The 24,614-nt window shown below is 53.9% G+C and overlaps 6 protein-coding genes across 6 annotated transcripts; 2 read left to right on the top strand and 4 right to left on the bottom strand.

Moving 5' to 3' along the window:
- Positions 1–1,536: 1,536 nt before the first annotated feature.
- COCSUDRAFT_56130 (hypothetical protein) lies at positions 1,537–2,070 on the top strand (the record flags this gene model as incomplete). Its single annotated transcript, XM_005646933.1, has 1 exon — positions 1,537–2,070. One exon carries the CDS (start codon positions 1,537–1,539, stop codon positions 2,068–2,070), a length of 534 nt encoding a protein of 177 aa, XP_005646990.1.
- A 701-nt stretch (positions 2,071–2,771) lies between these two features.
- COCSUDRAFT_56129 (hypothetical protein) lies at positions 2,772–3,720 on the bottom strand (the record flags this gene model as incomplete). Its single annotated transcript, XM_005646932.1, has 4 exons — positions 2,772–2,884; positions 2,999–3,137; positions 3,259–3,315; positions 3,703–3,720. The coding sequence occupies 4 exons, from the start codon at positions 3,718–3,720 to the stop codon at positions 2,772–2,774; spliced, it is 327 nt and encodes a 108-aa protein (XP_005646989.1).
- Positions 3,721–4,340: 620 nt separating this feature from the next.
- COCSUDRAFT_66632 (hypothetical protein) lies at positions 4,341–8,739 on the bottom strand. Its single transcript, XM_005646931.1, has 11 exons — positions 8,601–8,739; positions 8,269–8,332; positions 8,119–8,153; positions 7,990–8,036; positions 7,567–7,689; positions 7,343–7,447; positions 7,050–7,220; positions 6,746–6,930; positions 6,509–6,623; positions 6,175–6,379; positions 4,341–6,040 (listed from the first exon to the last, which is right to left on the bottom strand). The coding sequence occupies exons 1-11, from the start codon at positions 8,626–8,628 to the stop codon at positions 4,791–4,793; spliced, it is 2,328 nt and encodes a 775-aa protein (XP_005646988.1). The 5' UTR covers positions 8,629–8,739; the 3' UTR covers positions 4,341–4,790.
- Positions 8,740–9,676: 937 nt separating this feature from the next.
- Positions 9,677–11,728, bottom strand: COCSUDRAFT_53816 (20S proteasome alpha subunit G). Its single transcript, XM_005646930.1, has 10 exons — positions 11,617–11,728; positions 11,439–11,521; positions 11,318–11,357; positions 11,118–11,201; positions 10,951–11,024; positions 10,772–10,858; positions 10,567–10,651; positions 10,353–10,465; positions 10,077–10,226; positions 9,677–9,916 (listed from the first exon to the last, which is right to left on the bottom strand). Exons 1-10 carry the CDS (start codon positions 11,635–11,637, stop codon positions 9,907–9,909), a joined length of 747 nt encoding a protein of 248 aa, XP_005646987.1. The 5' UTR covers positions 11,638–11,728; the 3' UTR covers positions 9,677–9,906.
- Positions 11,729–15,032: 3,304 nt separating this feature from the next.
- COCSUDRAFT_37065 (hypothetical protein) lies at positions 15,033–18,147 on the top strand (the record flags this gene model as incomplete). The annotated part of the gene is made up of 8 exons (XM_005646929.1): positions 15,033–15,187; positions 15,408–15,620; positions 15,888–16,043; positions 16,311–16,470; positions 16,689–16,897; positions 17,132–17,341; positions 17,682–17,820; positions 18,052–18,147. The coding sequence occupies 8 exons, from the start codon at positions 15,033–15,035 to the stop codon at positions 18,145–18,147; spliced, it is 1,338 nt and encodes a 445-aa protein (XP_005646986.1).
- Positions 18,148–18,694: 547 nt separating this feature from the next.
- On the bottom strand, positions 18,695–22,907 carry COCSUDRAFT_53815 (importin alpha). The gene is made up of 10 exons (XM_005646928.1): positions 22,670–22,907; positions 22,487–22,583; positions 22,297–22,388; positions 22,060–22,191; positions 21,669–21,857; positions 21,369–21,532; positions 20,938–21,145; positions 20,523–20,756; positions 19,753–20,072; positions 18,695–19,548 (listed from the first exon to the last, which is right to left on the bottom strand). Exons 1-9 carry the CDS (start codon positions 22,868–22,870, stop codon positions 19,779–19,781), a joined length of 1,611 nt encoding a protein of 536 aa, XP_005646985.1. The 5' UTR covers positions 22,871–22,907; the 3' UTR covers positions 18,695–19,548; positions 19,753–19,778.
- Positions 22,908–24,614: the final 1,707 nt, after the last annotated feature.

The raw sequence follows: 24,614 nt of genomic DNA, 5'->3' as shown, positions 1-24,614 counted from the left end.
TGCTCGGTTGGAGTTTTCTGATATCAATGAATCGATTGTTGGCGGCATCCTGCAGTATGCAGTCTACTTCACAAGACCAGACCAGCCCTTGCTGACTCGGCATGAACTCCCATAAATACAAGCATTGTTCCTCATCGAACATGAAGTATGCTCCTATACTTGCAATACGACATTTTACGAGAGAACCTCATTAAAAACCTTACAATGAGGAATGGAAGATCGATCTTCTGTCCGTCTGGCAATGTCAAAATTGCAGATTCTGTCGATGTCGACGAGCTCTCGGTGCCCGCATGCTGCGTCTCCTGCACCATTCTTTCGACCACTGTCTCTCACGGAAACCGAGTTCGAGGCCCAGAAAGAGTACCCCCTTTCTTTAGAAAGGAACGAAACGCTACTGAATGACTCAGCGCTTAGGTCATCTTGGGCACTCCTTCGTCTTTTGTACTTGTTTCCATCTCCTGCCTTTGCCCTGATTGAGCCTGCCCATTACTCTTTCATTTTGAAATTCTTTCCCTTTGATCATGTTGCAGTCATCTAGTTTCGATCGTGCAACGCAAAATCGGGCAAGTTCGTGAGAGACAGATGTCTGCTGCCACTGTTCAATACATTCCGGAGGAAGAACACCCAGGCGAGTCCTATAATCATATGCTCTTCATTGTGACCTGTAAATTTTGCAAATTAGGTGCTGATCCATTCTCTCTGCAGGCATTGTACTCCAAGAAGTGCTGGTGGCTCTCATAAGTCCAAAGCAAGCAAGCCTGCTGGTCAAGCAGCTGAGTACGCTTGCTCCATTGTCTGGACTCCAACACCTCAAGCGCGTGCAAAAGGCTGCCAAGCCTCCTGGACATTTGGAGATAATCATCTGCCCCCTGCGCCGGCCCCTGAGGAGTGCAGTGCAGCCTGACAGCGTATGCGACAACTCTCTTGACGCTGGTCATAGGGCCTGGAGCAGAGAGAAACTCACAGCAGATGCTGTGCCTGGACCCATACAGCAGCTGATTTCAGACAACGAGCTCCTGCTGCGTGCAACTCTCGTGAGTACTATACATTTTGGCCCCTTCCCAATTGCCCTGTCTCTTGTAATCTGATATCGTTTGTCAGCACAGTGATTCAGTCAAACTTGTCTTTTTGCAGGTCACTCGTGATCCACCCAAGACTCGTGAGGAGTTCACAAAATGGTGCAAAACTTGGCCAATGAGCTGGAGGCCGCCAGAGATGCCTTCCAGGCCTCCACCCAACAGCCTGACCGCCAAAGAGGCAGCCATCATGCTGGATCTCATGCGCAGGACAGTGGCCCTGTCAGAGGCTGCAAAGTCCACACATCAATGCAGCAATGCAGCACTTTCATTGATGGTAGCTAGCAGAAGCGTACATAGAGAGCAGGGCAGCAGTAGAGCAGCAGGGGATCCCTGCAGCCATGCGATGGAGACCACATGCAACGCAGCTTTGATCATAAACCCAAGAACAGGAGAGACCATTGCTCAGGGACTAGACGGCACAAGGGGCTTGCAAGCTCACCCGCTGCACCACGCAGTCATGGTGGCTGTGGCGGCAGTTGCTGAGCGAGACCTGCGCCTGTGGCCACCGCAGCCAGGGCCTTCTGGGCATGCAGGCAGTGACAGCAGCGCTGGAGGCAGGGCCGAGGACAGCATGTGCAAACACCCTGACAGGAAAAGGAAGAGGGCCTGTCAGGCTGCAAGCCTGCCGGCCGGCAGTCAAGCAGAGGAGCGTGCTTTGGCAGATGTTGTGAATGAGCAAGCGGAACAAGCTGCAGCGCAGCCGGCTTCACATGACAGCCGCAGCGAGGTCACCGTGCCGTGCATGTTTGAAGAGACCCAGGCGAGTCCGGCTGAGGCAGCTGGCGACAAGCCCTACCTGTGCACTGGATATGACTGCTACACCGTGCGGGAGCCCTGTGCGATGTGCGCGATGGCGCTTGTGCATTCGCGGGTGCGCCGCGTCATATTCTGCATCCCCGACGTGCAGCATGGGGCTCTTGGGGGCAAGTTCCGGCTGCATGGGCAGCGCAGCCTGAACCATCACTACCAAGTGTACAGGTGTCAGCTGTGAGAGTGGTGCTCAGGAGAGCTCGGGCTTGTTTGTTCTGCGCTTGACCAGAGTTGCCTGGAGAGAATTGTTCCTGGCGTTTTACTCGCTTGACATTGTGGTGGACTGCTTGGCAAGCAGCCACTGCATTGCTAGCAGGCAGGAAGTTGTGTGACTCTCAATTTTGGAGAGCAGTACAGTATCCGGATTATCAGATTCCAGCAATATAAACGTAATGCCATGCGGCATACTTGCTGGCAAGCCTACAATTGCTGTCGTTCCTTGACAATTCCGCTGAAACATAAATTACTATTATAACGATAATGATCAAGAGCCCACTCCCTCACGCAAAATGCATGATTGCTCATGCAGTATATGATGGCCCATCTGGGTGCCATCTGATGGCGTCTATAGCAGTCATCAAGACTTAATACACTCTGAGTCTGACACCCACCGTAAAGTGCTAGGATGATTGCACAAAAATGCAGCAGGTGCTACAGTGCCATATGACATGTCACCGGCATGCTCGCACACCATGATCAGGACACTGATGGCATCTGCCCCTGCCAAAAATAAGTGATGTCAGATATGTCGCTACAAAGAATTTCACTCACTGCGCAGGACGCTTCTCAGACTCTTCTTTAAGGCAAGATGCCACTTCATGAATCGCGCGGCTTGCTGACAATACAAATTGCATCGCTGTGGCCTCTTGCTGTAGAGCTGGCTCAGGACTGGAAGCTAGCAACTTCTGGAGCTGCAGTGGCAACTGCGAATTGATCCTTGTATTGTCTGAGCGTCCGGTAGTTTGATGCCTCCTTCCGGAGCTCCTGCACGGCCACTGCATCACAGAATCTTGCCAGTTAGACCAGACCTTTGCTATGGATGAAAGCAGGCATCGGTTGTCACCATGCAATCTGCAGGCCGGGTCGAATAGGGTGGGAGAAATGGGCACCTGCAGAGTTGGGCTGCGTTCCACGCAGTGCTAGGAGGCCGACAGCTAGAATCCCCACTCCGACTGCGCCAGCCACAAGGGCAGCATTGTTGCTGTTCTCGCCAGTGTCACGCGAGCTCCCAGCAACGTACTGCTTGGGCTGCAGCAAAGATTACATGTGTGGGGTCAGCATGGAAAGAAAAACACGGCTAGCAGGCTGCAAATTACCAGCCGAACGCTGGGTATCAGAGTATGTAGGTGCAGTGACACCAATGGCTCACCTCGACTGCAAAAATGTTTGACTGTCCAGCAGAGTCTTCTTCTGTGTATCCTCGAGCCTGCATTGACATAAAATCATTAATTTGTACCTCCATGCAACCTGACAGACACGAACCTACTCTTCAGATCGGTAGTCAACCCCTCCTAGAACAGGAAAACCTCACCGCATTACGGTTCGCAGTAAAGTCAAGACCCCTCTTATCTTCTTCAGCCTCAGCAACAGCCCTCAGACGACACCGTTCATATCGCCTGTAAGCTGTCTTGACTGCAAGTGGTGAACCCGAGATGTGTCTGGGGAAGGTCCCTGTAAGTGATGCCTGCATCAACAGATTTTGAATCAACTGATACGCCTTTATCAATCGATTGATTGCTAAAGCTCTTTCTTAGTAGGCAATTTACAGGGAGCGGACAAGGAAAGGCTTGCAGGCCAGCCGGCACTTGCACACCTGTGAAAGGGCCGCCATTGCTGGTGTCTATACTGCTTACTGGAAGGATGATCTGTGAAGGTCTGCAATTTGATTTAGGATATCGAGTGAATTGAACGCGCAATCCCGCAATGAGTCTTACTTCTTGAGCGGGCGAACCTGAGGCCCAGGAAAGTTGTCACGTGTCAAATCCTAGCATCCAGTGGCCCAGTAGCAGAGTTTCTGCCCGGAGCAGAATTTGCAAGTCTGCACTGCCTTGTGCTTGCACAAAAGTTCAGGGCCGCAGTGCAGTGAAGGCTCTGGATGTTGCAGTTGATAAATGACCAGCATGCCATGCAAAAGATTGCATCGTCCCGCGCCATATGGCACCATCATCATGATGGTGCACCGCGTGCCTGCATGCCGTGCACATGCGTAGCATGCAGTGACTGTGCTGGCACCGCTCTGTGGGAGCTGCGTTCGGCTGGAGACATTGATGAAAGACTTTCTACTGGAAGTCTTGGTAGGTTCTAAAAGACCGCCGGGTCACTCACTGTGCCGCAAAAGTCGTCATGCATGTTGACGTCAACTTGCAACTCGCAGGGCAATGGCAAAATACCAGGCCTGCTCAAATAACCATGCAGCGCGATGATCATAAGAAGGTGGTAAGACTAGGATATGTCATGCCAAGATTCATTAACAAATTGGCTTTGAGCTTCACTGGTTGCAGTCATCACAGCACTGTATAGAGCCTTCACAGCATGCCCCAAGGCTGTAATTGATTGTATGCAAACACATTGGAAATCAAGACTAAGCCTTGATAGCCAGAGTAGCGGTGGCCCAGGAGGTAGAATGTAACACAAAACGGCCATACACAGAGAGCAACACAGACATTCCTGGAACTCAAAGTCACGCAACCTGAAATTCACAATAAAATGCTACTGGAAGGGACCTCATTGTTTGTACAACACTGCAGTACAATTGCCTTTGACACTATTTCCATTATCAACAGATCCACCACCAAGATGCCCAAGTCCATCAGGTCTGTGCAGTGTGACGGCCCCAAATGCTGACCCAGCCCCAGAATTGCTCCGGTGTTATCAAAATATCCACATGGATCCATCCGCCACTCACTTGCCGCCCTGGAACATCTTCAGGGCCGACTTGAACATGGAAGACTGCTTGGGCTTCTCTGCTGCTGCTTCCACGGCTTCCCCCTTGGCTGTGCCCTCCCTGGCGCCTGCAGCCTCCTCCCCATCCTTGCTCTGGCCTGCATCCTGCGCCTCGCTGGGGGCTTCCTTGGCCTCAACCAGCGGCACCTCTTTGACCTCTGCCTCCTCATCTCCTGCAGGCTTGGCAGCCTCTGCCGCGTGTGCATTGCCGCTGCCGCCGTTCACTTCTTCGGCAGGAGTGCTGGGCGCTGCCTCTTGAGGGGCGGGGCAATCCTTGGCAGGAGCTGTCTCAGCGGCAGGTTCTGGGATGCTGGAGCCTTCCTCTGTGGGCTGAAGGGCATCCACTGTCTTAGCTGCATCCTCGGCCTTCGGCTGTGCTGCGTCTGGAATTGCCTCGGTGATGCTGTCCGCTGTGTCAGTGTCGGCAGCCACAACAGCGTCCACATTGCTGGCCAGCACAGCCTGCACCGCCTCCACCTTTGTTTCCTCCGCTGGCGCGCTCTCCTCCACACCAGGCTCTGCACCCGCGTCCTTCAGCGGCTCTGCAGCAGCAGCAGCGGCTGGTGTCTCCTTGACCAAATCTGCCTCTTCTGGCTCTGCTTCTGCCTCTGGGACTGCCGTCTCCTCATCGGCAGCTTCTGCTGGCGCAGCCTCCTGGACTGCAGCATCAGCTGGGGCATCGGCTGGTGCTTCAAGCGCCGTCTCACCGGGCTCGCCTGGAGTCTCAGGGGCGGAGTCATCCTTGGGCGCCTCTGCCTCCTCCTCTGCTGCCGCACCCGTTGGAGCGGGAGTGTCAGAAGGGGCCGCCTTGCTGACAGCCTCGGGCACAGCCTTGGGCGCAGCCGCTGTAGCTGCAGTCGTCTCCTCTGCAGCGTCGTCTTCAGCCGCAGCCTCTGCGTTGCCCGCGCTCTCCGCGGCGCTGTCCTCGATCTCTGGCAGCAGGGTGTCCGGCAGGGCTGCTGTAGCAGCAGGCACCACAGGCACCGCAGCCTCGCCTGCTGCGGGCAGGGCGCCGTCGCTGCTCTCCTTTGCTGTCGGCTCCGCGGCTGGCGCGCTTGCTGCAGGGGCCTCCTGCGGCTTGGGCGCTGGTGGCACCACAGTGAGCTCCACGGTGAAGCCATCGCCAGACTCCACAGGCACCAGCTTGAGGCTGACAGTCTCGAGGGCAGGCTTTGCGGGGCGCGATGCAGAGCGCTCCTTGCGCTTGCCTGCAGAATTTCCATGCCCTTGGGAGCTGCTTGTCAATATACACTGTCAATATACACTGCTCCAAACGTGGTGATGAGAAGGTGGGGATGATATGCAAGAAGAAGGGAGTGGTGGCTGTTGGGAAGGAGCTTACCAGGCTTCGATGCGTCTGCCTTCTTTGCGCCAGAGGACGCCTGAGCAGGAGCCTTCGTGTGGAGCAGGGGCCGTGCAGTCCCGGATCTGATGTCGGGCACACTGATGGCCACAAAGCGCTGACCCCGCTTGACGCTCTCCAGCAGATCTCCGAGCTTGTAGTAGTGGATGGGCAGTGGTACGTCAGGAGGTGCCACCTTGCGCTCCTGCACACATTCGGCAGCACTCAGGCAGAGCTCGTGCATGCACTGTATCAAGTTAATGCATTTTGCAGAGCAATAAATCCTGCTATGGAAGGGCTCGTATGGCCATTGGAGAGGAAGCAGGTAGCTCACCGCTCCGCAGACCTGCAGGCCCATGTCGTGCAGCATGCCCTTGCGGTACCACTCCAGCATGTTCCTGGCTGGGAACGGCCCCTGGACAGTGCCGGACGGGTCTATGTACCGCCACCTGCAAGCACATGCGCCCAAATGCTTCCACCATGAGCAGAGAGGTTCACATTTCTTACCAAAGGGCAACACAAACACAGGCAGACAGTGCTATTTTGAGAAGGTGTAATCCGGTGTGCTTACATGGGCTCATCAGTGGCCAGTTCGGCCTCGGCAGAGAAAAGCTTCTGCGCAATCTTGTAGTTGAACGGCAGCCGCGCCTCCGCGGTGTCGCCAACAGCGACCGCGCGCGCACCGCCCTGCCCGCGTCCGCCCCTCCCATAGCCGTCGCCGCGCCCGCCGCCCCGGCCCCTCTCTCCCCGGAAGCCCTTCAAGCACAGCAGCATCCATACTCTCTCATGCACATCCACCGTTGAAAAGAGCCGCACGGACCTCCTATGTTGACACGGATCTGCATCAGACAGGGTGAAAGCATCGTGGGGCGTACCTGGTCGTCCCGGCGGCCGCCGCGGCCGGCAGGCTCGAAGCCCTGGCGCACGCCCCGGCCTCCGCGCGCATCCCTGTGGGTGTATCCCTCAGTCTCGAGGGCTGCGGATGCATCGTGCGCCCTCGCCGCCGACTCCTCGGCTGACAACAGGGCGTCTGCCGGGTGCTGCCCCTGCAAACAATTACAGCACCTCGTCAGCGTTGTCGAGCTCTCCAAGAGCATGCATGCAGCGAGCTGCAGTGCCTGTCAAATTGCATGCACAACATGCAGAAAGCGCGCAGAAGGATGCTGACCTGGTATCCTGCACCGCGTCCTGGTCGCTGCTCGCGCGGGCGGCCTTCGAGGTGAGAGACCGCCCTCCTGACAGGGGCATCCTCACGCGAACCTCTGCCATTGATCTGCCAGAAGGAGGAAGAATTTCAAGTCTCTTACAAACTTTAGCACACAGCAGTGCACCTTGTGAAACAGAGCATGCATGGGTTGTCGCTGAGGTCTTCCTCAGGGAGCCTGCCAATACCTCTGCTGCACCAGTCCGGCGTGCAGTCCCAGCAGGTGGAGCTGCTCTGCCCTCGGCTTCTCTATTAAGCTGCGGCAGCACAGACTTCAGAGGCACGAATGCCTGCTGCCCTGCTCTCCGCACCTGCAGCACGAAACAGCTTTGCTTACCGCCTATCTCAGATCAGTCTCTGCTGCACCAAAAAGGGATCTGGAATCAAGGACATTCCCCACCTTCTGATCTGCTGAAAAAAAGCCTCCATTCGACCACTTCAGGAGATCAGAGGCAGGGAACGGCCCCTGAGTGTTGCCTTTGGGGTCCACATACTCCCACCGGCTTGGTCGGCCCTCCGCAGGAGCCCCTGCAATCATTGAATCATCTGATCAATATCTGCCATGCCATATACAGTACAATCCAGAAGCAACATATTCACAACTGGCATACCTGATGGTGCACGGTCACGAGCTGCTCCTGCTGTGCGCTCATCAGTCCTGTACGAAATGGCCACTCTCAGTGTCAATGTGATGCAGGGTTCATGCACTCGAGGCCAACAAACTGTGGACAAAACCATACCTCCTATTCCTGGCATTCCGGTCATCATTTGGTACCTGGCCGAAAGGAAATTGTCAGACAATCTGTTGCATTGAGTTGTCTTCATGGTGTGAAGGTCACATTACTGTGGAGTGCAGGAGTGCGAGCATTTGGAGCCTGGTGATTACGCACCGCAGTCCTCCTCTGGACTGGACCCCCATCCAGCTCCTCTCTATCACGGTCATCATGAAGAAACCTAAAACATCACAAATTGGACCTTCGAGAACCGTTGTGAATATACAATACTGGTCATGCTGGTCTGGGGTTTGTACCTTGTCTTTCTTGGCATAACAAAAAGGAAACATATGATACTTTCAATAATCGCGGCACACTGTTTCGATCCGTTAGCACGCAGATGCGCGTTGCAAAGGGCTGCTGGCACTTATGCTCAAGAAAGATGGATGGCAGAAGATGTCAAAGTGAGATATTGTCACGATCAGGCTGTAAGCCTTGGGAATCCACACCAGGACTGCTTGCCAGTGTTCCTTCCATCTTCAGCGGAGGGAGTTCGAGGGTCCTCGCCGATAAGCTCTTCCCTTGCTTGGGGATTTGCTGATCTAGCTTGAGAAACCCTTCTAGTATCAGGTCGCCTTCCAGTGCGACCTGTGCTACGCCTGCGATCGACAATACAACAAAGTAAAAGGAGTGACAAAAACCACAACGAAGGCTCGCTGAGGTCGAAGGTGCAGATAACATGTCAAAGGTTGGTTGATCAGAACGAACCTCTCTTGGTCTGCCTCAAATAAGGCTGCGGAACGCATTGTGAACAATCTCTTGATTTCTTTTGCTGGTTGTTGTTTGCAGTCGCTCCATTCGGGGCCGCCTGCCTGCCTTCGATGTCATACATCCTATATAGGCTTGCATGCAGGTCCAACTTCGAAGAATTCCCAGATATCTGGTATCTGGCAGTCCTTTATGGCAGTTTATACTTGCCTGCGTGCTGGGATGCATATTATCGAGTACTCATGGTGTGCGTGCTACTGATGGTTTGAGATATGTGGGACGCTTAATTAGCCCTGAGTGGCTGGAAAAGTACTACTTAGTAGTACAGTCTCACTATCTCTCCGAGAGTCTCAGAGTCTGGCATAGCTACGGCGTGTAGCAAAAGCGGTGGTCATGATTATAGTAGAGGTTGCTTTGAGGTGAGCAAGACGAATTGTTGGCAACTAAAAGACGCACAGAAAGCCGGCCTAGAGCTACCAGCACTGCTAGCAGGGCTCGAGCTCGCGCATGCGCAGCTCATTGCCAGTGGCAATTGGCAAGCTCATCAGCTCACTGAGCTGGCAGCCTGAGCTCATTGCTGGTCCAGGCAGATGAGGCTACACGAAAATAAGACCATGGTATGGGAAGCATGAATGCAACTTGCTAGAACTTTCATGAAGTTGGCACAAGAATGACCTTGAAGAGGAACTCACAGCGTGCTGCTAGCACGGGCTTATAGCACGGGCTTATAGTAAGAGCCCATCGAAGAGTCCCTGCAAGTTGATTAGCTGATCACTGATTTTGGTAAATAGATCAGATCAGATCAGTTCACTGATATATCTGCTTCATATTCTGTTACACAAATCCAGTACACAAGTCCACACAGGCACAGTGGCCACAAAGGGGTGAAAGCTAGGTGCTGCACGTGTATTGGAACCACAAAAAAGCGTGGCGTCCCGCCCCGAAGTTTGCAAGCTAAACCTCACATGTCTCAAAGTACTAAGCTGAGATTCGGACAGCTCTTGCTGCCTGCCGCATGCTGGCTATTGCTATCCGCTGTTGTGTGGATCAATCCTCCCTGCAGCAAAAAACTATCATCAGACTCCATCCGGCAGCAGTTTGCAAGGCAACCTTTTTTCAGCTGCACATGCCAGTGGGATACTGAAGCAGCAAGAAATGAGGAGTGACAGCAACAAATTAGTGCGGATTTGTGAAAGTGGTTGAAGGTTGGGGCGCACATGTCTGACTCTTCCAAAGAAGCCTTGGCCTGCTGTTCTGCGGCTTCGAGGATATCAGCAGGCACACGCCTGAACTCCCGGTCTGAAGCATCGCATATCCAGGCTATCTCCAGCTCAAAGGGCTTCTCCTCATCGTGCACACTGTAAAGACTGCAGGAACACACCCCAAGGAAGGTAAATATAGGAGATGCATTGAGAAGAAAGGAGAAGAATGTTGCCTTGCATATGTAGGCCTGCATGTTAGGGACAATATTGACCCTTTGAATGAAAGCCTACATCTTGGCAACCTCGACGACCCCCTGCTCGCTGCTGATCTCGCCCAGCTTCAAGCGCTCAATCTCTGTCTTGGCTGCCTGGCGGCCCTTGCCCACAGCCGTTCCAAAGAATCTCTGCGCACAGAAGGAAACGAAAACTGAAGCTGGTGCTGCTGAAAGGGTCTTCGTGTTGTTAGTAGCTGAGACACCAACAAGTCATGGGAAAGGTCACGTACATGGCAGTTGCCTGATGGCTCGACGACATACAGCTGCGGTCCTGAGTCGTCATATGCTGCTAGCAAGACTGATGTGCCGAATGGTCTGATGTTCACACCAAGAATGGTCAAGTCTATTCAGAAGTGGCTTAATAAGCAGCTACTTTATGACAATTACTCTGTGGTACAGGGCATGATCAGAAGATACCAGCGGTAGTTCACTCACCTGGCATACCAATACAAGTTGAAGACATGGACAAAGCTGGCAACTCGATCAGCCAGCACTTGCCCAGGTATGCTGTCTCCATAGAAGCTGCGCACGGCAACAAGGTCACATGTCAGAACAGGGTGCAAGCAAGAACGCTATTAGTCCCAGTAAAAGTAAGCGTGCAGTGATGCACTCACCTTTTGTATTGCACAGCCTCGTCAAATGCCCGGTTGACAACCTGCCTGCCATCAGCAATGACTCCAGCAACAGCCTGCAGAGCAACAGTGATCAGAGGTCTGTCCACAGCAAAGCAAACAAACACCATTGAGAATAAATTGCTGCTCTCTGAGGCACATATGCTCACCATTCCAGCATGTCGGTCGACTGGGAACGTTCGCTTGTTTGAGCCCTTCTCTAGCATCTTTGACACGATCGTCTTCTCAACACCCTGTGCTTGCAACGAAGAAGCCTATCAGGGAAGATCAAATACGGATAGTATAATGAGCCATAAAGATAAAACCAGATGAATCGAAAAAAGTTAATAAAGGAGGTGTTCAAGCGCACCAGCACAACTCCATCTTTGCACTTGATTCCCACCACCGTTCTGCACGCACAGAAGATCATTTACAGGATGTGACACGAAAGCAGACTAGAAAGCAAAGCTATTGCACACTTGGTCTCCTACCCGCTGTTGTCGATCGCTTTTTGAGCATAGTCTGTCTGGAACACCCTCCCATCAGGTGAAAATGTCGAAACTGACAAATCATACTGCACCACACGAGCCACGCGTCAGCACTACGTATCCTTTGAATTTTTAAGATATGGAGTACAATGCAAGATGAGATTTCAACAGTGGATCTCACCCCAGTCCCTATTCCACTCATGATGATGACTGGTAGCCACTCTCACTTCAGAGCTGCTCAATCCTCGCAGACAATGAAAAGCTTACTTTCCAATCATAAGAATAGAATTACAATGTTGCAGGAAGGTAGAGGCCAAAGGTCACAAACAAAGCAGCACTGAAAGAAGTTGTAATGATGCATCCCAGGACCGAGCGGTTCTGCAATGTCATGCGAAATTCAGCCGAGGCGTAGGATAGAGTTGTCTGGCCTGCGTGGAAGATGGGTGAGCATTGTTTTGATAAGCCGTTGAGATCGATGTGTAAGTAAAGAGGGTGCAAATATCTTGGCAAGATTGGTTTTAGTACACTAGCTGGCCATGGAAACACTTTGTTCTTCACGCCAAGTGGCTAGACAGGTGAGCACTGCTAAGTAGACAGTTATTGAATCGTTCTGGATGGGGTGGATTGATCTTAATCTGACTTTCGTCCTGTATTTCCAGGTCCACTCCACAGGAATTACACGTGTGGCCGTACCTCTCAGGTGAGGTCGCCAATTGCATTACTAGCTTTCCTGTTCAGAAGCTCTGAAATTTTGCATGACTTACACTGTTACCTGCATAAACGATCTCTACTGATATTTTTCATCCAATTATCCACTTTGGGGGTTATTGCGTCTGATCCACGGCATTTGCCCCTCCCAGGCCAAGGAGAGGTGTTCCGGTGTTCCGTGGCAACCGACGCACCTTGCGCCCGAGGGTTCTTGCATGCGTTGCGACCGCTGAAGTCGAGCAGGCAGAAGAATTACAGACACCAGAAGCCCCAGCGGGGCCTACAGAAGCTGTCGAGCGAAAAGAGCCAGCGGAAAACTTCGAATCTCGGCGGCGCGCACGACCTTTTCAGCAGAGGCGTCCTAAGAAGGAGAAAATCTACGACATCACCGATCTTACTGTGGGACAAGAGGTCGAAGCTGTCGTGGTGCGTCTTCATTCCTCAAGCTCCCCTTGCCTTGGCCTGCAGCCTGTTGCCAAGTGTGTGACTGAAGCAGCTCCCCTTCTGCTGGCAGGTCGGTGTGACGACGTATGGTGCCTTCGTGGATTATGGTGCCGGAAAGGACGCGCTGATCCACATCTCTCAGCTGACGGTGAGCTACCTCTTGACCGCTGCCTCACCTGCCACCGATTTCAGTAGTGCATGCATCATCAGTCATGCATCCTGCACAGCAACTTAGATACATGACAGGCTATCATGCATGCCTGACAATCTTGCTGACGGGTGTGGTAGGACGGCTTTGTGGAGAACACCGCAGACGTTGTTCAAGTGGGCCTGGAGATCAAGCCGCGCGTGATCAGCGTGGATGTGGCCGCGAACAAGGTGGGCCTCACGCTGCGCTCGGAGGAGTCGGCCAACCGGCGCAACTTCCGCCGCGAAAGCGGGGATGATGAGGGCTCCAGCAACGGCGCCCCCGCCCGCCAGCAGAAGTTTGACGGCCAGCGCAGAATGTCCACCCAGGGTGGCGCCCGGCAAGGTCTGCCATCCTGCAGCACTCTGGCAATATTACCTGCCTTTAATTGTTCCTTTGTTTGTAAATTGCACAAAGGTATCATGCCACTGTTACATCATGTACCATGCATTCTGTCAGCTGTAGTTCAGCTGCACCTTTCAAGGCATGCTTTAGATTTCACAATGAAGTGCGGCCATGTGGATGTATGGTTGACTGGGCTTGTGGGGTGTGCAGACCGGGCTCCCAGGACGCCGCTGCCAGCGGTGGGAGACGAGGTGACCGGCAAGGTCCAGCGCTTAGCAGGCTACGGTGTGTTTGTGGAGCTGGAGAACAATGTGCGCGGGCTACTGCACGTGGACGAGGTGGCTGTGCCTGAGGGCGACACCAGCCGCGAGCCAAATATCCGCGCCATGTTCAGCGAGGGCGATGAGGTCAAGGTGCGGCCGCGCCCACAGCAGCTGTGTTGTGGTGAATTTTGAAGTGAGTATCTGTGCGCACGTTAGGGCACTATTGCGGCGCTCCTTGATGCCTGCAGAAAGTTTTGGTGGGGGTTGTGTGTACCACTGTCGATGGGGGAAATTGTGACAGGAAAATGTCGGTGGTGGCCAAGAAGGACGACAAATACCCTGTTCAGGGGCAGTACATTGCATTTTTTGTGTGGAAGTGAGGTAGCAGAGCAGAGGCTGAGAGGGGTGTGGGGTTGGCGCAGGTGCGAGTGATCCGGGTGGACAGCAAGGCGCGCAAGGTGGACCTGAGCCAGCGCAGCGAGGAGGAGCGCGCGTCTGACAAGAAGCTGGCCGAGAAGGGCGCCGGCACCATCAAGGTGTCCGGCATGAACACGCTGCAGGCCGCCCTTGCGCGCGCCGGCATCCAGAAGGCCGACTTCGAGGACCTCTCCAAGGTGCACATGCATGCGCTGCTACCTCCTCTCCTGCTTCACTGTCTCTTTCGCAAACCATATATGCTCAATGTGACAAGACGCACATATGTCCCTCGTTAGGGGAGTATCTGCCTGGCACATATGCAGCACTCTGTGTGTGGGAGCGCTGGGGTGATGTTTGAAAAAAGACGGTGTCAGATGCTTGAGCCACGCTCTTCACGGTGTCAGGCACCCGAGGAGGAGGCGCAGGCCGCAGCAGCTGCCGAGCCCGCCGCAGAGGAGCCCCAGGCACCGACAGAGGCTGCAGTGGAGGAGCCCGCATCATCGACAGAGGAGCCGGCATTCACAGAGGCCGCGAAGGAGGCCATCGCCGAGGCCGCTGAGGAGGTGCAGCCGGAGGCAGTCACTATTGCTGAGCCCGAGCAGGCCCCTGAGCCGATTGTGGAGGCAGCGCTGGAAAGTAACACTGCAGAGGCTGCGCCCGCAGAAGCAGAGGCAGCGTCAGCGCCGGAGGCGGCCCCCGTGGAGGCAGCGGCCCCCGCCGCGGCTGATGTGCCGGTGTGAGACCGCCTGTAGGCAGTGCTTGAACTTGATCAGTGTGGCAGTGACTTGATCTCACAAACTCTGAGCACACGCCTTCCAGCTGAGCGGTGTTCTTCAGCCGGGCAGAACAAATGATCGAGTCGCATGGGTGTTTCAGATGATGTGAATAGGCTGAGTCTGAAATTCAGGTTGTGTTGCTTGAAGCGGGTTGCTGGTGCATGATTGGCACCAGCTTGCCTTGTTTTGGAATTGCCAAGCAGACATTGGTGCTGCTGTGATGTACAGCCTTTATTCGATCTTGTTACAAATCAAATGGAGATGCAGTATCGAGCTGCCTGATGAGGCACTTTCATCGCAAATCTTGGCTGCGTCATGCAGCAATTGAATAGCAAAGATCACGGAAGCCTGCAATTAAGACAATGGGTGCTCCGACTTGATCGGGGACGGGTGGTATGTGCAGGTGAAGATTGACGCCAAAGCAGTCAAGGCGCTGCGGGACAAGACTGGCGCGGGCATGATGGACGCAAAGAAGGCGCTGATGCAGACCGAGGGTGACATCGACAAGGCGGTGGACTTCCTGCGCAAGAAGGGCCTGGCCTCCGCCGACAAGAAGGCCGGCCGCATCGCCGCCGAGGGCGTCGTTGCTTCCTACATCCACGCCGGATCCAGGTGCTCCCACACTGCATTCACTGCCTCCTGTTTAAGCATTGCATGCATTGCTTGATCGCCTCTGTGCCGTTCCGAGGTGCTCCTGCCGATGGTGGCAACGCTGCTTGCTTGTTCCCTGATTTTCCATCATTGTGCAAGTTGGCTGTAGCGGCTTGGTGTGCATGTCAAATTGCAGTCACAAGGCATGCGTCGCATGCCTAAAGAATTATCTTCTTTGCAGGCTGGGTGTGTTGGTGGAGCTCAACTGTGAGACGGACTTTGTGGCGCGCGGCGACAAGTTCAAGGAGCTGGTGGCCGACATGGCCATGCAGATCGCGGCGTCGCCCGAGGTCACCGTGGTTTCGGTGGACGACGTGCCCGCGGAGGTCATCAAGAAGGAGACCGACATCGAGATGGGCAAGGAGGACATCTTGTCCAAGCCCGAGCAGATACGGTGAGCCCCTCCCCCTTGCAAGCCAGCTGGCTGTGCTTCTGCCTGGATTGACCTGGGCTGTTGACCCCACAACCCATACCCAGGGTGTTTGGGCTCTTCAGCAGGAGGTGTTGATCAAGGAAGCACGACCTTTGATGTCCAGGAGACAACAGCTATGAGGCCCAGAAAGCCGAGAGTGTACTTTTGTGGGGATTTGCACTGCTCCTGAGCCGAGGTGGCAGTGTGTGCCCGTGTGTGTGTGTGCTGACAAAGTGCATGGTGTGGCAGGGGAAAGATTGTGGAGGGGCGCATAGCCAAGACGATCAAGACAATGGCGCTGCTGGAGCAGCCCTTCATCAAGGACACCGACAAGACCGTCGCCACGCTCATCAAGGAGGCCGTGTCCACCCTGGGTGAGAACATTCAAGTGCGCCGCTTTGAGAGGTGCGCCCGCTTCTTGTTCTAATCTTGCCTGTGCAGCGCTGCTGCAAGCTGCTGAAAATATCTTTGACTTGACCCGTTTTTGTGTACCATTGTGGCTGTCTGGTGTGCTATCCTGAATTATGACGCAGCCCTCAGTACAATGTTTGTCATTGTGCTAATGATATTTTGGGTCCTGGAAGGGTGAGGAATGCTGTGGATAAGAAACTGCTGCATGCGGTTGTTTCATTGCACAAATTTTGGTCTTTGAGGTGCGGGTGCCGTGGCCAGGTTTGTGCTGGGAGAGGGCATTGAGAAGCGGTCGACAGATCTGGCCAAGGAGGTGGAGGAGCAGACCAAGGCCTTTGAGGAGGCCGCTACCAAGAAGGCTGCCGAGGCCGCCGCCGCAGCTCCCGCCGAGGAGGCCACCGCTGCCCCTGCTGGTGAGGAGGTGCGAGCTTCACACACTGCTGACTTGCCCTCTAAGACACTCTTCTGCAGGCTGAGTGCATCAGGGTGAAATCAACGCGTCATTGTCCATATGTTTGCTCGGATGGAGACCAGGAGCACAATGCCAGCTAAGGTAGTTAGAGCTCAGCTGAATCTGTTGTCATAAGTTTATGTGCCATGCGGAGGACGAGAAGATTGAGTCCGGGTGCATCTGCGTAGGTGAAGGTTGACGCGAAGTCGGTGAAGGCGCTGAGGCAGGCGACGGGCGCGGGCATGATGGATGCGAAGAAGGCGCTGATGCAGTGCGGCGGCGACATCGACAAGGCCACCGAGTTCCTGCGCAAGAAAGGGCTTGCGTCCGCCGACAAGAAGGCCGGCCGCGTTGCCGCCGAGGGTGCCGTTGGTGCCTACATCCACGCGGGCTCCAGGTATGCTGCCCTGCTGACAAAGTCCTTCCATTGCTGCACAATGCACTGGGTAGCTCGGCCGCTGATCTTGTCCTGCAGATTGGCAGACTCTGCTCATCGCACTTGCATGGGTCTTTAGAAGGAAGATGTCGGGTCGAAGAGCCTCCCGAAGGAGCATAAGGGGCTGTCAAGAGTCCGGCTCGCTGAGAGGGGCGGAGAGACGGCCTATGAAATTGAGATGCAACAATGGTGCAGGCTCGGCGTGTTGGTGGAGGTGAACTGTGAGACAGAATTTGTGGCGCGAGGCGACAAGTTCAAGGAGCTGGTGGCCGACATGGCCATGCAGATTGCGGCGTCCGATGTCAGCATCGTGGCGGCTCAGGACGCCCCTGCAGACGAGGTCGAGCGCGAGCGCGCCATCGAGATGCAGAAGGAGGACATCCAGTCCAAGCCCGAGGCCATCAGGTGCGCTGCGCCCTGCCTTCAACATTGCATGCTGTCCTGCTGCCAGTCTCATGACCAATTGGTGTGAACATGTGACCAGCGAACATGTGAAGACGTGGCCTTTCAGGGCTGGAGAGCGATGCAGAGGCTGATCTATATTCAAGCCTGGGTATTTGAGTTGGTGGTAAAGCTGTAGAATATCTGCTTACAGTCACATGCACAGACATCTAGCATGCAAACGACCTGTTCTGCGTGGGACATTGAGTGCTTACTGTGTGAAGACTGAAAGAAAGCCAATTGCCAGGGGACTGTGCTGGGTAAGTTTTCATGTGGGGGTGCTGACGGTGTTGGGGCGGTGCAGGGGGAAGATAGTGGAGGGCCGCGTGGCCAAGATCTTCAAGGAGCGCGCACTGCTGGAGCAGGCCTTCATCAAGGACACCTCCAAGACCGTCGCCGAGCACATCAAGGCCCAGGTCGCCGCCATCGGCGAAAACATCCAGGTGCAACTTTATCCTGATGCTCTCACTGGATTTGGCTGCAATGCTGAAAGCATTGTTCCCTGAAATTTGTGAATAAACCCTTGCTGGCAACCTTTGCAGCTCTTATACAGACATGGAAGAGCGTGACGTCTACTTAGCAGTCCACCACTTTGGAGCCTTGTGGGTGCTTGCTTGCAACAGTGGGTGCGGTGAGGGGCTGGGGTCTGAGAACATGTGTGTGCATGTGTTTAGGTGCGCCGATTCTCTCGCTACGTGCTGGGAGAGGGCATCGAGAAGAGGTCGGACGACTTTGCAGCTGAGGTGGCAGCAGCCACTGGAAAGGCATGAGTCACGACGAGAGTGCTCTCTGTAGAGACAAGCTTGGACATGGAGATGCCGTTTGTTCAGGCACGAATGATACTGGGAGTGCAATGTTGTTAAAGTGAGGGAGAGAGCAATTTTGAGCAGCAACACTGGATGCTGCGGTTGGTTGACGATCAGAGCTACGGCACAAACAGTCTTTACTTCTCACTCCCATCCTTTGACAGAGATATTTGAACGCTCTTTATGTGGTGTGAGATGCATACTAGGAAGGTATGTCTGTGCAGCCCGCTTCAGGGGTAGTTGACGCCTCAGGTGAGTGATTTACTGCAGACTAGAGCTGTAGAACAGAACATTTACGCCTGCATGTCGCACGCCAATGCGGGCTTGTTGCAAGGAGGAATATATTGATACCTGTGATGGAGATTGTCCTAGGTCCTAGGCCTGTAGTGGGCTACATTTCAGACTGCTCGTCAAGAGTAAATGCATGTAAGCGACTGGATTTTGCATGGTTTGGAACATGCCGGCCTGCAATAGAATTTTGAAAAAACTTTGAACCTTCCATCCATGACCTACATGAATGACCATTACATTGACAATGCAAATCCAATCGCTTTGTTGCAAACAAATGCAGACTTATGCAGAACATCAGGCAAGCAGGCGTTCACATTGTGTGCAAACCCATTGCCAAACAGTCACAAGCGGCTTTTGGAACCACTGTTAATTATCACTTGATCCCAGATGATGGGGATCTCTCAGGGTCATGTCAGTTCGGTGTTGAGTTCAGTCAGGATCAGTTGGTGGAAGCAGCAGCCTGAGCTCTTGATACGCGCTTGAACAAGATGCCTAGTCAACCTTCACATGATGGGTGGCAAGTAGCATTGACGCATGTATGCAGCGCGCCTCAAAAGCCACAAGAAGAAACAATATGCCATGCTTCTATGGCAGCCCCATGGATGGCGCAAAACACGTCTTGATATGTATGACTTGCCAATGTTGGGGCATGGCTGCTAATGCCAGACACCCATTGGCTGTCCCTTTATTGCATGCCCAAAGCCACGAGGAGCTGCTGGCTCCTTTAGATGGCGAGTCGTGTTCAGCATCTGCGACACCGCGCCTGGAAGCTAGAAGCAGAGACGGCGATGTCGTGCTTTGAAAGATGTGAACTCCCTTTTCGATTCCTTGCATGCACAAATGCTCTGCCGCACTTCTGGCAGATACTTCTCTTCCTCTCGCACCCTTGGCACATGGCTGCTCCAGATGACGCTTGATGACGCCACCACACATCAATGTGAGCGGGTGCGCCCTCCTGCAGCCTGCTGTGGTAATGATTGCTCTCCCCTCTGCCAGGGAGTCCCTGCCCAAGCTTCTCCTGCTCCTCCCCATGTCCCATTACGCCTTCAAGCTGTTCTACTGCTCATGTCCCACCTGCACCGTATTCACCCCCAGATTGAGCCGGTCCTCCAGGCTGCAGAAGGACGACTAGAAGCAGCTTGACATCATCCAGGGATGTACATGATACTCACACAAGCAGTCAGCCAGTGAGTGGGATTGTCAGTAGCTGCCGTAGTGACGCTGACAATCCAGCAGCACCTGACCAGGATCAGAGGGAGCTGAAGCAAAGCAGCGCACCGCTGCGGCGTAGAGTGGTGGGCGGCTCAGCTCATGGAGGTGCCGAAGTTGAAGCCACCCTGGGGGAGGGCTCCGCCGGCCGGGGGCGCGGCAAAAGAGTAGGTGCCCTGATTGGCGTCGATGGCGGGCGCCAGATTCTCGACCTCGCCGTCCTCCACGTCAAAGAAGGCCTCCAGGATGTTGGCGGCCTTGTCGTAGATCTCCTCGTTGGCGTGGTTCTGCAGGTCCTCGATCTTGTCCAGGCCCTCCGCCTCGTCCACCAGGTTTGCGTACGCGTTGACACCGCTGGGGCCGGCCAGCTCCTTCTCCGCCTCGCCCACCTGCAAACAACCTCGCCACGCTCAGCATTCAACTCTCCACACTTTGTCTGCGCTGGCGGACCCGCATTGCAGGAGAACTGGGAAACCATATGGCGCTAGAATCTCAACTGCTTCCACGTGTGCAATGCTGGTCAAGAGCATTACAAGAGTCAAGGGAGCCCAGGTGGGCTCACAGATTTTAGCACATAATAAGCTGGTCAAGGGCATGTACAGTGCATATTCAAGCCTGCAACTCCTACCACATGCGTTGAAGCCACAGAGCCTGCAAGAGGCAGACTGTCCTTGGACTGGGGGTCTGCCCAGCCCATGCAACCGCTAGATGCGAAGCAGCGCTGATAATTGCCGGGCTGTCTGGATTCAGCAATGCCGTAAGGTCACCAGGGAAATGCAATGGAGGCCGCTGCCGCAGGGAAATAATGGTTTTCGGGGAAGGAATGCGCATGCGTGTACCTTGAGGATGTTTTCGATGCCCTCCAGGGCAACGGTGACGATGCGGGGGTCGGAGCAGGTGAGCAGGTCGCACAGCGGCTTGATGGCGCCCGCGCCCACCAGGTACTTGATCTGGTCGTGGCGGCCGCCCGAGGTAGCGTTGCTGATGGCCCACGCTGCTTCCTTCTTGATGTCAAACTCCGCCTCGCCCAGCATGTGCACCAGCGGCAGGATCAGGTCCGCATCTATCACCGCCTGCGCCGCACAGTCGTTAATCCTCAAACCTCCATCACTGGATTAAGGATGCGCACTTCAGACCTCCGTCACTGGTCCAAGGCTGCACAATGCCAAGCAATGCAGATGCTGCATGTAGCATGATACAGCCATAGTAAAGAGAGGCCGCGCATGAGTGGGTGGAGGGGCAGCATGGGCATGCCTGGATCTGCTCCTTGGTGCCGGCGGTGATGTTGGAGATTGTCCAGCAGGCCTCCTTCTTGATACTCTTCTTCTGGCTGGTCTTGAGCAGGTGCAGCAGGCAGGACAGCGAGCCGCAGTTGATGATGACCTGCGTCTGGAGGTCGTCTCCAGTGACGATGTTGCCCACCGTACGCAGTGCTGGCACCAGCACGTTGCTGCTCTGGTGCCTGCAAGCAGCCGCAATCCCACATTCTTCACAGCATAATCATTAACCATTGCAAAGCATTTATTGCCTCTTAGGGTAAACCTGGCTCTCCCAAGGTCAGCAAAGCAGAATACGGCACCAAACATATCAAGCGTTTCCCCAAGGAGCAGAGCATGGCTGAGTCCGTTTGAACTCTTGGGTATAAGTTCTTGCTGGCATGAGAATTTGTATGCATAGGGACTTACAGAAGGAGCTCCACAAGCCGCCTGCAAACTCCAGTCTGGATGACCTCCTGGATCTTATCGTTGGTGCCGTCTGACAAGTATGACAGCGCCCAGCAAGCGTCTGTCAAGACTTCCTCGTCGTTGGAGTGAATGAGCCGCGCCAAGGTAGGAAGAGCCAGCTTTGTCTGCAATGCCGCAGGCAATCATTACTTGCCGGGGACATGTGACCAATACAAAATATTACCATTTTAGCATCCCGAAGAGCACATTGCTTCTGGGTTGCTCGGATACAGTCCCAGACCAGACTGTGAGAGATCCCACCTGCTCAAAGGCGGGCTGGGGCTGCTTTCCTCGGCAGAAATTTGACAGCGTCCAGGTGGCGTTCCGCAGCATGGAAAGCTTTGTGTTGTCTTTCAGCTGCTCCAGCAAGGGTCCCAGCGCTCCGTGCTCAAGGACAAGATCTCTGCATTTTGCAGAGTCGCCAGCAATGTTCCCCAACGCCCACACCGCCTGTGCGCACAAATGCATTTGGTCAGTGACTACAAATTAGCAGGGGTTACAATCAACCAGATTTGACAGATGCTCCAAGAAGCAACAGAGGTGAATATATCCTCTTACATTTGAGACGAAAGCATGAGCAGGGATGGATGAGCTTTGCATTTTTATGAGTTGCTCTACCCTCAACAATTAGGTTCGAAAGCCCTGAAGTCACCTGCTCCCTGACATCGTCGCTAGGAGAGCTCAGCAGAGCAACAAAGATTGGTACAGCCCCGCTCTCGATCACCACCCTTGTGTGGTCAGAAGTCCCGGACGCAACGTTTGTGAGCGCCCACGCCGCCTCAAACTGTCAACAGGGAACACTCTCGTTTCAATCCTTTCCCCGCCTTGGTCATGATTTCCAGAGATACATCCGACTCGGTCGCTAGCGAATGCAAGGTCTTCAACCAACCTGTAGCGTCGGCATATCGGACCGCTGTAAGAATTGGACAAATCGCGGGATGACGCCCTGATTAATGACCTCCTCTATGGGTGGGTTTCTCTCTGCAAAGGCAGAGAACGTTAGAAGGTTTCTATCTTGTCCTTTTGATGGTGAGTGTACATGACAGTGTGCCATAAGTTGGCATCATCTGCAAGCATACCGATCGACAAAAGCTTGCGAAATTGAGTGGTGGCCTCCAGCTGCTGCTGAGGATCCTCGCTGTACACTCCGCGAACCATGAGTGGCAGGGCTTCCAGCTGCAAGCATGACAAGACCACCTCTGCTGAGGATCAGAGCACAAAAGCTTGGAGACACAGAGGTGATAAGGGATTAAGCCACAGACCTTTCGCTGGAATGCAGCTGTCCCTCTGTTGGAGTCTTCCATGCTCCCGGCACCAGGAGCTGCAAACACAGCTCTTTTCTTCTGTAGACTTTCATCGCGCTTATTCTTGCGCAGCTCTACAATGTTGGTCTCTCTTTTGCGCCTCGCATCCTCTGTGTCAATGCCCTTCTTGAAGCCCTTTCTTCTGCGATCGGCGTTCATGTTACCCCACAGCTGGGTGTACCAATTCTTGCAAGTCTCCACCTGAATGGAAATGGAACCCTGGTGACCAGCCGGTGAAGTTGGCTGGGGAGCTAGACTATTGGAACGGGGTCGTCGACATCTAATCGTGCTTGGGGAAAACGAATGGGGAAATCTTTTATGGGGAGTGCCACTCAGGTATATTGTAATAGTGGAGGTCATTAACCCAGCTGGAAGCATTGGCGGCCATGTCCATGCATACTATGCATGCTTGCCGCCACCACATTATATGTGTTGCACAGCTGTCTCAGGCTGAACTTTTTATTGAATGCCTAGTACTAGTAGTAGGCCTGCGTTTCTCGCGAGCTTATGGGCGTTGTTGTTTGCATTGTTGATGCTGCAAACAAAGTTGAACCAGCACCTCAGATATAGCCGTCCAGCAACCAACATTGTCTACCAAACTTCAATGTTCTGCCAGTTCTGTCAGTGAGCACCTTCGGATTATAGACTTCACAGCTCGTTGAAGAGCCACTGTGCAAGCGGCTAACGCCAGGATCACGCTCACGGCCGCACGACATGCAGCACATGTCAATTTTGACTCACTGGAGACAACATCATGATCGCAAGAACTCTGAGAGCCTGACAGGTCCAGTGTCCTTTCCATCATCATGATCTTGCAAGGCGCTGTCGCTATCACTGCTGCCATCAGAATCCTTCTTGAATTTCTTTGCTTTCTTGCCCTTGTCTCTCTCCTTCTTCCGCTTCTTGTCCTTCTCTTTGTCCTTGTCTTTGTCCTTGTCTTTGCTTTTGCTCTTCTTCTCTTTGTCTCTCTTCCGCTTCTGCAGGTCCCAGCCACCAAGGTATTATATATCAGCTACAGACTCCAGTAGATAGAAACTGGTCGCATGTCTGTATCAGCCTCATACATTGACAAAAAATATTGGCCTGATATTCCGTCACAGCAGCATTCATCAGCCTCCTAGGATGCTGCACAGCCCTTACCTTGGATTTTGCCTCTTCCACAGCTCCTCTGAGGTCAGCATGGTTCGTGCCCTTGCTCAGCTTTTTTGCTCGATCAGCATCAAGCTGCGCACGGTACTCCCGCATTTGCTGCTCTTCTGTTAGCGCCTGTGCACAATCCTCAGCAACGGTGGTCCCAGAGCAGTGCTCTCTGCAGACATTCTGTCTCGCCGCAGTGTAAGCTACACATGGGCATTCGGCATAATTGGTAGAATCCAGACGGCCCGAGTACGAATCATTTGATGGTGCGCAGGGGCCAGAACTACAGAGCCTGCATGGTAGGTGACCTACCTGGGCCTCTGCAGCCATGGCTTCATCTTTCTGCTTCTTTTTCCAGTCTTCCCAGGACATTCTCTCAGTGGTTAGGGCAGCAATACGTGCAGCGTGCCACTCTGCTGTGTGGAAGCTGGCATCAACACCGAATTCGCCTGAGCAATTGCAGAGCGTTGCATTTCAGTATCATGTGACGATAGGAATTTTCTGAACTATTCGTTGGAGAGCAAAACAATAGGCTGAGAAACGCAATGGGGGTTGTCATGCTTCACCTGTCCCAAGATCAGGAGCTCCATCCTCAGCTGTATGCCTTGTTCTTTGTTGCTGCTTATGTCCTTGGTTTTTACCCATCCTTTCTCGCCTAAGTGCTACACGTAGCGTCACGCAATGAAGCGCTAGGTGTTCTGAGTGCTGGATGCACCGTGACAATTTCTTATCTCATCATGGAGCCATATAATACATTATATCTTTC

This window comes from Coccomyxa subellipsoidea (genome assembly GCF_000258705.1).
Source record: "Coccomyxa subellipsoidea C-169, whole genome shotgun sequence".
Taxonomy (NCBI): Eukaryota; Viridiplantae; Chlorophyta; class Trebouxiophyceae; family Coccomyxaceae; genus Coccomyxa; species Coccomyxa subellipsoidea.
This window is presented reverse-complemented; position numbering and strand designations above follow the sequence as displayed.

Coding starts and splice junctions, on each gene's coding strand:
- COCSUDRAFT_66632 (XM_005646931.1), bottom strand. CDS start 8,628: ATGGAAGGAACACTGGCAAGCAGTCCTG. Junction 7,690..7,989: donor TCGTGACCGTGCACCATCAG/GTATGCCAGTTG, acceptor TTCGTGCTGCAG/GTGCGGAGAGCAGGGCAGCA. Junction 6,931..7,049: donor GCGGCCGCCGGGACGACCAG/GTACGCCCCACG, acceptor CTGTGCTTGAAG/GGCTTCCGGGGAGAGAGGGG.
- COCSUDRAFT_53816 (XM_005646930.1), bottom strand. CDS start 11,637: ATGAGTGGAATAGGGACTGGG. Junction 11,522..11,616: donor TGAGTGGAATAGGGACTGGG/GTGAGATCCACT, acceptor CGTGTGGTGCAG/TATGATTTGTCAGTTTCGAC. Junction 10,227..10,352: donor GTCGTCGAGGTTGCCAAGAT/GTAGGCTTTCAT, acceptor GTGTTCCTGCAG/TCTTTACAGTGTGCACGATG.
- COCSUDRAFT_53815 (XM_005646928.1), bottom strand. CDS start 22,870: ATGAACGCCGATCGCAGAAGAAAGGGCTTCAAGAAGGGCATTGACACA. Junction 22,584..22,669: donor CAGCTGCATTCCAGCGAAAG/GTCTGTGGCTTA, acceptor TCATGCTTGCAG/CTGGAAGCCCTGCCACTCAT. Junction 22,389..22,486: donor TCGCAAGCTTTTGTCGATCG/GTATGCTTGCAG, acceptor CTGCCTTTGCAG/AGAGAAACCCACCCATAGAG.